Source organism: Mauremys reevesii, linkage group 3 (assembly GCF_016161935.1).
Source record: "Mauremys reevesii isolate NIE-2019 linkage group 3, ASM1616193v1, whole genome shotgun sequence".
NCBI classification, from domain to species: Eukaryota; Metazoa; Chordata; order Testudines; family Geoemydidae; genus Mauremys; species Mauremys reevesii.
The window spans coordinates 63,814,864-63,828,094 of record NC_052625.1 but is presented as its reverse complement, the minus strand read 5'-3'; the positions used below and the strand labels follow the sequence as shown (position 1 = coordinate 63,828,094).

At 55.7% G+C, this 13,231-nt stretch overlaps 1 protein-coding gene across 3 annotated transcripts; it reads right to left on the bottom strand.

Moving 5' to 3' along the window:
* Positions 1-494: 494 nt before the first annotated feature.
* On the bottom strand, positions 495-12,000 carry SLC35B2 (solute carrier family 35 member B2). Of its 3 annotated transcripts, none has more exons than XM_039528851.1 (5): positions 11,882-12,000; positions 9,943-10,094; positions 6,369-6,562; positions 5,637-5,797; positions 495-4,145 (listed from the first exon to the last, which is right to left on the bottom strand). In XM_039528851.1, exons 2-5 carry the CDS (start codon positions 9,969-9,971, stop codon positions 3,207-3,209), a joined length of 1,323 nt encoding a protein of 440 aa, XP_039384785.1. In that variant the 5' UTR covers positions 9,972-10,094; positions 11,882-12,000; the 3' UTR covers positions 495-3,206. The 3 variants fall into 3 exon arrangements, with proteins under 3 accessions (XP_039384785.1, XP_039384783.1, XP_039384784.1); XM_039528849.1 differs by lacking the exon at positions 11,882-12,000 and adding an exon at positions 10,649-11,640; XM_039528850.1 differs by lacking the exon at positions 9,943-10,094 and having other exon boundaries at positions 11,882-11,975.
* Between the last annotated feature and the right edge of the window lie 1,231 nt (positions 12,001-13,231).

Here is a 13,231-nt window from a genome sequence, read left to right as displayed (position 1 = left end):
ATGGCCCTGGGGCTTGTGGGCTGCCTTGCATGCTGGGAGTTGTAGTCCCCCACTGTTACAGTAAAGGCTAGCAGCTGTGGGGCACATTCTGGGGCTTGTGCCGAAAAGCACCCCTGCCCCAGCAGTCATGTGGGGAAACAGGTCAATATTCATGCAAAAAAAAAACCCATTCCAAAAACAAATATCACCTCCCCCTTTCAACAAAACAAGTGGGATTCTCCTCTCCCCCCCCCACATTTTTTTTTCCCCCCAGGGGCAAAGTGGAGGGGTTGAGCCAAGGTGGGCAACTGGAGAAAAACTACCCCTGGGCCTAATCCCTCCCCTGTTCTACAGCATCTGTTCTGGGCAACCCAGCCTGCCCTCCACCAGTCTGTCACTGCCCTGCCGTTTCCCAACACCTAGGAAGGGGCACTGAGCTGGGGACAGGGTTGTAGTGTCCCCCTCCAAGAGGTGTCACTTCTAAAGTGCAGTGCATGGTGCTGCAGACTGGCTACTTATTACCACCAACTGCAGGGGACATGCTCTAGTTTGCACAACTGCACCATGGCAGAGGTAGCTGAGGAAAAAAGTGGAAGTTGTATCTTAACAAATAGGGATGTTCTCACACTAGATTCCTGTCTGACAATGGGCAGTGCCAGATGCTTCAGTGGAAAAAGGTTAAAAAAAAAAACCCAGAAAGGACAATGTGCCCACAGGGGAAGTTTCTCCCTATACATCACCAGGCAGTGGCTGGCATATGCTCTGAAGCAGGGGGGTTTATAACCTTTCTATTTTTAACTGCCAGTCTGAATGGGGCAGTTCTCATTAACCATACAAATGCCATCTCCTCTTCTGAATTCTGCGATGCTCTTTGCCACTGTAGAATATTGTGGCAGTGAGTTCCACAGATTAACAGTCACTACCTGACTGTCTCCTTTTATCCATTTTGAATTTGGCAGCTTTCAGTGTCATAGAGTAGCCCCTGGCTCTGGTGTTATGACAAAGGTTGAAGAGCAATGCCCAACCTACCTTCTATAGACCATTCATGTCCTCGCTTTTCCTCTCTCCAATAAAACAGCCCTGTGTTTTTCAGTCTCTCCCAGTCGCTGAGTATTATTGTCACCCAGCTCTGACCCCCTCTCTTGCTGCTCAAGCCTTTCTGAGAGCAGGTGACCACATGTGAACACAGTCATCTGAGCACTTTACAGAACAGTGTTAGCCTAGCAGGGAGGCTAGTCCCTGACTTCCTCAACCAGCTTCCCATCCTGCTGGCTCCTGACTGACTGTTCTCCACAGCAGGAGGAGGGACCATGCTCCCCACACCTTCCTCCTCTAGGGTGGTGGGGCTGAAGCTGGGGTTTGGCACAGAACACGGCTCCATGAAGGCTTTACTCCCATATGGCCTGTTACAGCAATGGAGACTCTGGGTGGCAGGCGCTCAGCAGGGCATAGAGTGGCCCCTACCCAGCAATGGAAGGCAGAGCTAGAAGAGGCCATGGCTGAACCTACAGGCCAGCTGACCAGAGCCAATTGCCCAAGAACAAGACATTTATGCGGCCAGACTCAGGGCACAGAGAGCTAACAGCTGCCCTCCCAGCCACACAGGGACAGCGAGCAGCCAGCGTGCGCAGAGGGCTCAGGCTGGAACACAGTGCAAGCCCCAAACCCCCGAACCTGGCTCTGGCCTAGACTAGAACTCAGGGGAGCTGGGTTCAATACCTGGGTCCACCCCACCATAGGTGACCTCAGGCAACGCCCTGGGCCTGTTCCCCCATCTGTAGGCTGGGGCTAATAATGCTACCCTGCCTCCCCAGGGGGAGGTGGTGAGAAAGTCAGCGTGCACCCTTCAGCCACAACGGCATCGAAGTCCCTAGCCAGAGAGCTCCCGGGAGCAGTGCCTTCCCCTCTCCCCCAAGCGCATTCAGACCCCAACATTCCACCCTGGGGCACTGGTTGCAGCAGCTTTTTAATTTAATAAAAAGAGACCAAGTTGCATTTTAAAAGTACCCAAACCATTCCCCTAGCAGATGGGGGGGGGCCTGGTCTGTTTGGAAACAAAACAGTTACTGGGTCAAACCCAGCTTCCCGAGTTGGAGCCAGGGCAAGTGGCTCCCTGCATCCAGGATTGAGAGCAGCCCCGTGCAGGGAAAGGGAACCTGGGCTGGGCTTTGTTCTGTCTCCGGGACCGCTGCGTACCACAAAGCCCTAGTTAGGCTGCTGAGTGGGCTGGCGCTGGCACCTCCTGCTGGCAGGATAAAGGAGGAACATCCCAGGAAGGGGATCTTGTGCTTTTCTAAAGGGTAGGAGCCAATTACAAATCCCTGAAGCCAGAGAGCAGAAAGCGCCCTTAGGGGATCCTGGGAGTTCTAGTTCAAACCTATGACAAGAAAGGAAAAGCAGCACAAAACGCAAATGGAATGGAGCAGAAGTGCCAGGCCAGGAGACAGAAATGGAGAAGGCTCCCAGCCGCGACAGCGTAGTGCACTGACCTGCCAAGCCAGCAAGGACATGGCTACTGTTCAAGAGGCACCTGCCACAAATCCAGACTGCTACGCAGCAGCTCTTTTACCAGCCTTGGAATGGGATGTGGCTAGAGAGGCCCCATGCTCCTGCCACGTTCCCTACAGCGCCTCCTGTTGGGAAAGGCAGGGACTGATGTAGCTGAGAGTTCCCCCCCATCCAGCCAGCGCTCCTGCCCCGTTCCCTACACCACCTGCTTCTGGGGCAGGCTGAGACTGGAGCTTCCCTCTCAATCATACATATCTGTAAAGAAAAATGATAGTGTTTTCTTGCCGTTCCCTTACTATCAGCTCTGTAGTGAGGAAAGAAATGGGGAGTGAAGCTGGAGACAAGAAAGTGCCAGGGAATAAAGCTCCCTTGTTCATAAATAATCTTCAAGAGAAGCCCGGAGTACCAGATGGAGCTAGGGCAGGAGTTAACCCCACTGCACTCCTGGGAACTAGACCTGCCCTCTGCTCCGTTCCTGGAGCAATCTCAGAGCACTGAAATACTCAGACCTATTAAGGCAACAGGAGAATGGTGCAGTGGAGGCCCGGAAAGCATCTCGCTTCCTCCAAGCCCACTCCAGCTCCTTGTTCAGGAAAAGCAGTTGGCAAAGGGAGTCATTGTTTCTCCCCCCTTCCTCAGTAGGTTCACGAAGAGAAGAAAAATAAAGCAAGTGCCCTGCAGTGGGAGAGGGGAGGAGGGCATGGTCTGTCCCATGGTCCCTAAACCTTCTGCACTGGGACCTCGCTGGCGGGCAGCTTCTTGCTACGCTTCTTCATGCGGCTGCGGGCATAGACGCGCAGGAAGAGAGCCATAAAGACCACGGCGACGCCCAGCCCGCCCACCACGGTGATGGCGTGCCCGTAGATGAGGCAGGAGAGCAGGATGGCAAAAGCCTGGCGCAGCGTCATGATGATAGTGAAGACGGCCGCCCCAAACTGATTGATGGTGTAGAAGATGAAGAGCTGGCCAAAGGCGGAGCAGATGGACAGCAGCACGGCGTGGGCCGCGAATTCGGAGTGGCGGGCCATGAAGCGGACCGACTCCAGCAGGGCGCCCTGCTCCAGCAGCGAGCCCATCGTGAAGAGGCAGGAGAAGACGTTCACCCCAAACATCATCTGCACCGGGGACATCTTGTAGGTGAAGAGGGCGTCCTGCCAGTTGGAGGTGAAGCTGTCGAAGACGATGTAGCCAGCCAGGAGGACCACGCCTGAGAAGGTAGTGACGGTGGAGAGGTGCTTGGTGGGGGCGCTGGAGAGCAGGAACATGCTGACCCCCACCGAGATAAGCACCGCCGTCAGGTACTCCCAGTACTCGTAGCTCTTGCGCGACACCAGCTTGCCCATCAGCATGACCGGGATCACCTTGGAGGCCTTGGCCAGCACCTGGGTAGGGAAGCTGATGTACTTGAGTGCCTCATATTGGCACCAGCTGCTGAGGATGTTGGAGAGTGAGGCAAAGGAATACTTGTACATGGGGGCGCCGTGACGCGGCTGCTTGGTGAGGGCACAGTACAGGCCGGCTACGGTGAAGGCCAGGATCCGGTTCATGAATACCAGGAACTGGGAATCTTTGAACTTCTCACCAGGATCTGTCTCAGTGGCCCCATATGTCCGGGTCATGACCCGCTCCTGGAGGACACCCCACGTCAGGTAGGAAGCCTGCAAGGCACAAAGAGCAGAGGGTGAGTGATGAGTAGGGATGGCAGCCAGCAGCCACCATACGCAGGGAGGAACAGTCCTGTCTGAGCATCTCGCTATTTGCACCCAGCATACCCAATGCACCCAGCAAGGAGATGGTGCCTGCCACCACCACATCCAGCTGGGGAGCAGTGAACTGGCCTGCCCAGCCACTTCATCCTCACTCCCAGTGCCCCCACCAGAGAGCCAGGGGAGAAGTCAGCCTGGCTCCTGCCCAGCTGTGTGCAGAGGGCAGCATTTCATTATGCACAGATCTGGAGAACACTCTCCGCCCGAGGGCAGCTCCCCCTACAGTTAAGGCTGGAAATACCTAATGAAAAACCTGTTCTGGCTCTTGAGTGCACAGCCACAAACTCAAACAAGACAGGAAGTGGCAAAGCAAGTGTCCCAGCAGTCGCATTAGCTCTGCCCTAGTACACTTTATGGGATACACTTCACAAGATAAACAGTTCTGTATTAAGCTGCCCGTTTAACCAGAAAAACAGGAATAGACAACGTGGCAAAGATGTGCCCGAGATCCTGAGGCCGGTGGAACCTTCACACTGCAGTTCCTGCTCTTTAACTCTGCAGCCTTGATGGTGCATTAACACAGGGCTTTTGCATTTAGTTTCCTAGGTCATTTCTTAAATCAAAACCAATTCTAATTGCAAACCCAGCAGAGGAAACTGCCCTCCATGAGGACTATCATCTGTCCATCAAGGTACTTACATGGCCCTGCTGCCACAGTATCGGAGCCCCTCACAGACATAATGGAGTTATTCTCCTACCTCCCACTGTACCGCTGGGAAACTGACATACAGAGAGAGAAAGTGACTTGCCCTAAATCACACAGCGAGACTGTGACAGAACCAGCAACTGAACGCTGATCTCCTGAGTCCCCATCCAGTGCCTTCACCACCATTGTTCAGGCGGCATTTCGTGCATTTTTCCTGTAGCTGTGACTCAAAGAAGCAGGATCACCGTTTCCTATTCACTTCAACTGAACTCAAAACACTGGAGAGATTTTTTTCAGTTTCCCAACAAAATCTACCTACGGGCAGAGCCTGAGTTTAGGACATTCCAGCCCCCGAGGTGAGAACACGGGTTAAACTGTCTCGTGCTCTGATGCATGAAACACAGTGGGAGGGCCAGAACGAAATTCAAAGAACAGTTTAAAATGGCAGTAGCTCACCCATTCAGGTGTGCGGAGAGCACAGAGCAGACAGACAATAGCTTTCAGCCCACCAGACGCTGGCTGAATGGCTCTCCAGGACACTCAAAGGGCCACACTGGCAAGCAGCCTGAAGCACACAAAAAAGGAGCGCCCCACATGCAATGCTGCCAAGCAAAACTCCATGAGAACACTGGATGCTGGGACTCAGTCTCTTGGGGCCACCAACTGGCAACCTGTACCAGGTCATTGCTCCATCTCCGCCCCACGGCAGGATGGCCATGAACATGTCAGGGCTCTACCTGAAGGCCAGCAGCACAGAAGAGCAGCTTGAGGATCTGCTGGGCCGTCGAGGACTCCATGGTCTCATTCCGGGCCGCCAGGGAGACGTCATCTGGATGTGCGGACTTGGCCTCGCTGCCAAAGATGCACGACTTGATGACGGGGAAGCAAATGCCGCGGCCTGGAGGGTTGAGAGAACCAGGGAGGTCACGTTACCTCAGGAGGGAGGCTTTCTTCTCTCCCAAACCCCTCTGCCAGTGCTAACCCACCCACCAACCTGTCTGGGCTGTGGCAAGGTAGAGCCTGGGGCCTTCTGTGGGCTGTATCTATAAAGCACCTTCAACTGGCTCATTCACACCCCCAACCCCCCCTTTGCCAAGAGGGCCCTTCCCAGCTGAGAACAGACAGCAGGCAGGCACCCAGAGCTGAGAGCTCACCCATTTGCAGATCTGAGGGGCTCTGCGCATTACCCACAGTGCCCTATACCGGTTGTTCTAACAGATTCCAGAATATCTAACAGGAAACAGCCACAGCTGTCACTGTTGAGATAAAGCCGTGGAGATGAGCTAGATGAATCTGGCTGTCTCTGGGTAGCCCCTAGCTGGCACTGAAACAGCGAGAGAGCTCTGCAAGGGGCTGGAACAGCAGAGAGGTAGAGGAGCTGGGGGTTGGAACTGAGGTGCATTGGCAGAGGTCTGAGGTGAGCCCAGGGGGACAGAGGTTGGAATTGAGGTGCATTGATCCCTTCTTACCTGTCTCCAGGTAATTCTTTCTCTTGAAGTACTGGATGAGCAGAAACCCTGGCACCATGATGCTCGCATAGCCCGCAGCATTAAGGAAGAAACGGAAGAGCCAGAAGTCCGCCCACGAGTCCTGTAGGGCGGCTGATACCACTTCACTGGCAGCCATGGTGGGGAGAGCAGCCAGCACGACAGCCAGGCACAACCTGCCAAGAGAAGGCAATCCAGGCGGTGAGCTGCAGGGGGGCCACTGGCCCTGAGCCAGCAACACCAGGATTCCTTCCACCTTCCCAGTCACCAAGTCAGAGGCAAGCTGGAGGCGTAAGGTCTCCTCCCCCTGGTTTGGGAGTTACCCAGGTGCATCTTCAACACACGACACTGTGATCAAAGTTCAGCCCAAACGGAACATTGGTGTAAGTCACCAGGGAACAGGGGAAAACTTCTCAGCGGTTTGAAGTGTATCCCAGCTAAATTCCATTCAGCCTCCCTAAACGCCTCCCTAGTTTCAACTGGTTACAGGAGTTTTCCTCCCTTTTCATCGGGTGTTGGTGTGAGACTGTCAAACAGTTGTTGCGTCCACCCCCAGAGGTGGCTACGTTTCGGGAGTGGGTGATGCAACTCCGGTGTGCAGGGCGCTTGGAGGCCAAGAGCACAAGAGAAAGGAATGTTGTTTGCCGGGGTTTTAGGAGCCAGGGGGTTTGCAGCTCTGAACGTTCAGGCTCTCGGAGTGTCTTGGATAGTGCTAGTGACATGGCTTTACACACACACCAGCTCCAAATGCTTTTCCTCTTTAGGGCTCTCACTGGCAGGTGTTTCACCTTCAGCCTCACTTTTATTGGTGCGGGGAGGGAGCCAGGAAATGGAAGCAGCAGCTCCCGCCCTGCAGCTCCTGTTTCAGCACTTTCCTGTAAAACAACCACAGCTGTGGCTCAGGGGAGGGCCCAGCTGGGAGCTCCCCCTCGCACATCCTGCTGCAGCAGGGGGAGGTGGGGAAGGTGATGACCGGACACACAGAGCTTAGAACATACAAGGCCATTCACTAGAGCTGAGAGGCTCTCCAATCTCCAAGGCTCATCCTCAACAGCAGAGAGAGCATCTGGGCTCAGGAACTTTCCCATAGGCATATGGGGTGGGGATTTTAATACCACCCCCCTTGGAAGTATCCAGCATTCACACCACATCGGCTTAGCCACCAATCTGCCACCATTAACACAGTAGGGGTCCACAGGGACTAACTGGGGTTCTCCCCCACATGGGATAGGCCCAGTATCACCCTCACCTCCAACTCATATCCTGGGACAGTGTTACATTACAAGAACAGGAACAAGGCCTGCATACAAGGTGGAGATCTGGGTCAGCGGATACTGGGGTCACTGCATCCCCAAAATGATGACTTCCTATACACACACCTGCCCACAGCAGTTAGACTGGGCCAGAGCTGCCTACTAAGTTAGATCAGGGCATAGGGGGGTCAGGACCCCTGGCTTCTATTCCTGTCAACTTGAACTACTAATTTAATCCGTGGCCTTGGGCAAGTCCCTTCCCCGGCTCATGCCTCAGTTTCCCTGGTTGTAAAACAGGGATGATGAAAGTAGCCTCCCATGGGGGTGCGAGGCTGAATTAATGTCTCAAGTGCTGCAGGGTCCTCTCATGGAAGGGGCCAGAGAAGGGTAAAGTGTTCATTATAACAAAGGTGCATTGATGGGTCCTCTAGGGAGCTTCCATTGAGGAACCTGCAGTATCAGGGCTATGAGGATCATGGATATAAATTTAACCCATAGCAGCCTACAGTCTATATCAGTAACAGGGCCTTAAAGACAGGAAAGAAAGTTGCCTTTGACATCCCACCACCTACAACCCTCCCTTCCTTCTCAGGGAAAGACCTGGGGGGCATTTCCCTTCCCCAAACAGCCTTGGGAAAGGGACACCCAAACTCTAAGGACCTTGTCAAGAGAGACACCACAATTTGCGCAGAAAATTCCCTCCCTCGTGTGACTAACAATACAGAAACTCTCAGCCCAGAGAGAAGTTCAAACTGCTGCTCCTCTCTGGGGCTGCCTGGTTCACATGCATTAGCACATGCTGCAACAGCTGGGTGCTGACATGGCAGGGAAACAGTTCGATAACCCTGGGGTCCCTAAGGAAGAGGGGCCCAAGGACATTTCTGTGCAAGCTGGGGTCTTGCTAGCAACATTGAGGGCATCACTGACTTAGCATCATCCCACAGAAATCCCACCTCTGCTCCCCTCATTAGCATCTCCTGCAGCAAGGGACACACACACACACGAGGTTCTTGAACGTTAACCCCTGGGCCCAACCGTAGGCATCTGGGGTGAAACTACATACACCCCCCACCTGATTTGTCTGAATTGTCCTCATTCAGAATTAAATCCTCACTGATCACAGTGGCCGTGGGGCCAGCAGAAGTGCCTCCTGCTTCACTGAGGTCAGATTTAAACTGCAGGAGTGGAGTCAGGGCTAGCAGACAGGGTATATCCCTCCCACCTGATACTTGGACCAGCACCTGTGCTGAGGATAGCAGGCAGGGTCAGCTGGGGAGAGAGCTAAGGCCAACCTCTACCACTGATAATCCCTAGGGCTGGGGAGATTTCAGAGAGGGTGAGTGATAAATGGTTTGGTTGTTGGGTGGTGTCTGCTGGTACGTCCCTGGCCCCATCCAAGCCCCTGTGGGAGGAGTAATAGCTCTGGTCTCCCAGGCCCACAGCGAAGGGGAGGGTGCAGCCGGACAATGGCTCGCTCTATCCCTGCAGCTAGCAGGCCCCGCCAGACAGTTCCATGCACCAGGTCCCTCCCCTCTCCAACAGGGTGGCTAGTGTTACAGGTAGCACCACAGAGCCAGAGCTCGGCAGCACTCACCAGGCATGAAAGGAGCTTTCATAGGCTCAGGCCCACAGAGCGGCCAGGAAACTGGGAGGACAAACTCAGCTACTGTTCCCCTTCCCAGAGAAGGGGCAGCTTTCTGACGCACAATCCCAGAGCCAGGGCGGGACAGAGCCCCTGACCCTCCCCTTCCCCTGGAGTTTCTAACTTAGCCTTTCAGGCACCACAGCGCTTGGGCCCTGGACTAGGAGTCGGGAAAGACCCCTCCCCTCTGTGCAGAGTAAAACCCACCTAACCTAGCTCAACTCTAAGACCACAGGGAAGGGGAGAGAGGAACTCTTAGAACAAACAAATCCCCCTGCCCCACGGGCTCCTCACACAGCTCTGCTGCTCAACGGTCACAACCTGCAGTCCCCATCCTGCTGCTCCAGCCCTGGGTTCCCCCCACCCTCAGCTCAGCCAGTGCCCCATAATCCTGACCCACAGTCTCCTGCTATCCCCATGCTGGGCTCCCCGCATGCAGCTCCACCCATGCCCCTCACTCCTGACCACCCCATGCCTGACACAGCTGCTGGTGCCTATTTAAAGAGGCCAAACCAGATGTCAGTACCATTGCAGCGACTTTTCTTCAATTCTTTGGGGAGTGGGAGATCACATGACTGGCTACGTTCATCCGCACCCAGTGGGAGTTCCCATCCCACCCAACGGACGAGCCATAGCCCCTGGATTCCTACAGCAGACTGACCTTGACAGTGCCTGATCTGACAGCAGCATGGAGCCTGGAGTGAGGGGGATGCATGGGCTGCAACAAGTCTCTCCCTCAGCAGCCTTCAGGGCACGGTGAACTTGGCAGACCTTATCTAGCTCCCTGTGCAGAGTATTACCAGCAGGACACTCCTGCAGTGGTGGAACAAAGGGTGTGAACATCACTCAGTCAACAAGGGAAGGGCCTGGCTCCAGGAGGCCTTGGGTTTCTCTGGCCTGTGAGGGGGCACTCTGATCTGGGGGGAAGATTTCTTGCTTCAAAGGGTTTTTTTTGGTGGGGGGGGTAGGCTCCCCCACTCCTGAACTAACAGGTAGTGGCAAGTTACCAGCATTCTGTCTTTTTGATTTGTCTATTAGGGCCAGATTTTCCAAAAGAGCTCAGTGCCTTATAGAAAATCAGGCCATAAGCATCACAGTGGGAATGGAGTGCTACAGAAAATATGCTCCTGACTCTGGTGCCTCAGTGGAAGCTGAGCACTTGACCATCTGGCCACAAATGAGCATGCTGAGCTCTTTTGAAAAGAGCTGTCCCTCTGCAGTGATCAGGCCTGGGAGAGTCCTAGCCAGGCCATGGGGACCCTGGAAAACACCCTAGGAGGAGGGAAAAGCTTGGAGACTAAGGTCTGACTGATGGCTGAGCCCAGGGAAATCTAGCTCCAGCCAGTCCTGATCTAGGTGTCACATACCACCAGAGGAGCCATTCTCAGGGGGATCCCTTGAATTACTCCTTCCTCCAGCACACGGGTTCTCAACCTTTTCCTTTCTGAGGCCCCCCAACATGCTCTACAAACTCCACGGCTCACCTGTGCCACAACAACTGGTTTTCTGCATATAAAAGCCAAGACCAGCATTAGGGGATAGCAAGCAGGGGGCATCGCGAAGCTAAGTTGCTCAGGCTTCGGCTTTAGCCCCGGGTGGTGCGGCTTGGGGCCCCGGGCTGCAGTCCTGCACAGGGGGGCTTTGGCTTTCTGCTGTGGGTTCCAGCAAGTCTAATACTGGCCATGCTTAGCGGACTCCCTGAAACCTGCTTGCAGCCTCCCAAGGGGGCCCAGACCCCTGGCTGAGAATCACTGATCCAGCATACGGGTGCCATTGGCCAATTTGCCCTGTGAGACCCAGACCCTGCAGACACCAAGCACCCTTAGAAAGCACAGTACCTACACCACACACCCCAGAGTGACCATAGACAACTTCCAGTGAGAAACCTCTTCACTGGCTCAATGCCACCTGCCTCGGGGGGCTCTACCCCAAAGCCAGGGCCCTCCTTAGGGATTGTTTCTAATAAAGGTCTCATCCTCGGCACACGCAGCCACAAGGACCCTGCCGGCCAGAGGCAGATGCCCTGCGCTGTTCCCACCACGGCCACAAACGGAGATGTCACCACAAGCAAGTCCGTGCTGCCCACTTCCCCAATTCAGGGTTGGCCAAGACGTGGCTCAGGGAAAGGGCCCCCATGGGCTAATCTATTCACCGGTTACTCCAGGCAAGTGCCAGCCCTGCCTCAGGCAGCTTCCCAACCACCTATCTGTGCCCGGGGCAGGACGCAGCGCTCGGGTCCCGGTCCCGCTCCCTCCCCTGCCGGGACGTGCTGGGAGGCGGACAGCCGGGACCCCAGCGGGGCAGATTCGGGCTGATCGCCCCGCTCCGGGAGGGGCCTGGGTCTGCCCAGCACCCTGGAGCCGCACAGCCCGGTCCCGGCTCCATCCCGCCTCCCACAGCAGCCGATCGGGGCACTCCCCGGGGAGCCGGCCCCCGACCCCGGGCTAGAGCCCGGCTGAGCCCCGCTGCAGGCGGCGGCTGCCCCCCAGCCCGGCTCTGCAAGGGGGGGGCTCCTGCCGGGGCCGCCGCTCCCCAACAGGGCCCCGGGCACGGAGCCAGCGCTGCGGCCGGCGGGATCCACGCTCCCCCGGAGCCCCCACCTGCGGCCCGTGCGGCCGGCCGGGCCGGTGCGCGCGGCTCCGCGGCCGCCCCGCGCGCCCATGAGCTCCCCGCGGCGGCTCCGTCCAGTTCGGCGTGCGGCGCCGGCGGCGGCAGAGACGGGAACCGCGCAGCTCGGCCGAGAGCGCAGCCGCGCCGCTCCCCACAGCGCCGCCCGGCGGCCGGGAGGGGCCCCGAGGGCAGGGGAAACAGCGGGGCGGGCGCGGGGAGGGCCATCTGCGGGGCAGAGTGGAGCAGCAGGGGACTGGGGGTTGGGGGCAGAGTGGAGCAGCACAGGGCTGTGCGGGGGGGGGGGGGGAGAGCAGGGCATTAGGGGGCTGTGGGGGGACTTTGAGGGCATGATCAGTGGGGGGGGAGCAAAGTGAGGTATCAGGGTGCTGAGTAGAAGCAGATTTAATTTTATTGGGGCCCTGGACACAATATTTGGGCCCTCCACACCCAGGGACCCCCATTGGCCAGGGCCCCGGGCACAGGCCACATGGTCCCATGCGTTAATCTGTCACTGCATAACACAACTTACACAGTTGCTGGTGTCTCCCTCTGGGTGCAGGCTTCAGGAGCAGGAACAGCCCTGGGAGGAGTGGCTCCTTCAGGCCCCTAGCACGAGCTGCTTAGGGCTTGCCAGCGCCAACGAGCTCATGAGTCAGAAGCAGCCACAGTCAGGCCAAAAGACTGCCTGTCACCCCCATTCACTAGCTGTAGCACCCTTGCAGCCAGAGCGATCCCCTCAGGGGCAGAGACTGCCTCCAGGAAGTACTGAGATATGACCGGAACATGGGGGTAAAATTCAGTACAGTGCCTCCTGCACCAGCCTGCAGTGGGATTCAGTGCTCACTGTAAAAAGAACAGGAGTACGTGCGGCACCTTAGAGACTTAACAAATTTATTTCAGCATAAGCTTTCGTGGGCTACAGCTCACTTCTTCGGATGCATAGAATGGAACACACAGACGGGATATATTTATACATACAGAGAACATGAAAAGGTGGAAGTACGCATACCAACTGTAAGAGGCCAATCAATTGAGATGAGCTATCATCAGCAGGAGAAAAAAAACCTTTGAAGTGATAATCGAGATGACCCATACAAGGTGTGAGGAGAACTTAACATGGGGAAATATCTATTTTTCTCCTGCTGATGATAGCTCATCTCAATTGATTGGCCTCTTACAGTTGGTATGCGTACTTCCACCTTTTCATGTTCTCTGTATGTATAAATATATCCCGTCTGTGTGTTCCATTCTATGCATCCGAAGAAGTGAGCTGTAGCCCACGAAAGCTTATGCTGAAATAAATTTGTTAGTCTCTAAGGTGCCGCACGTACTCCTGTTCT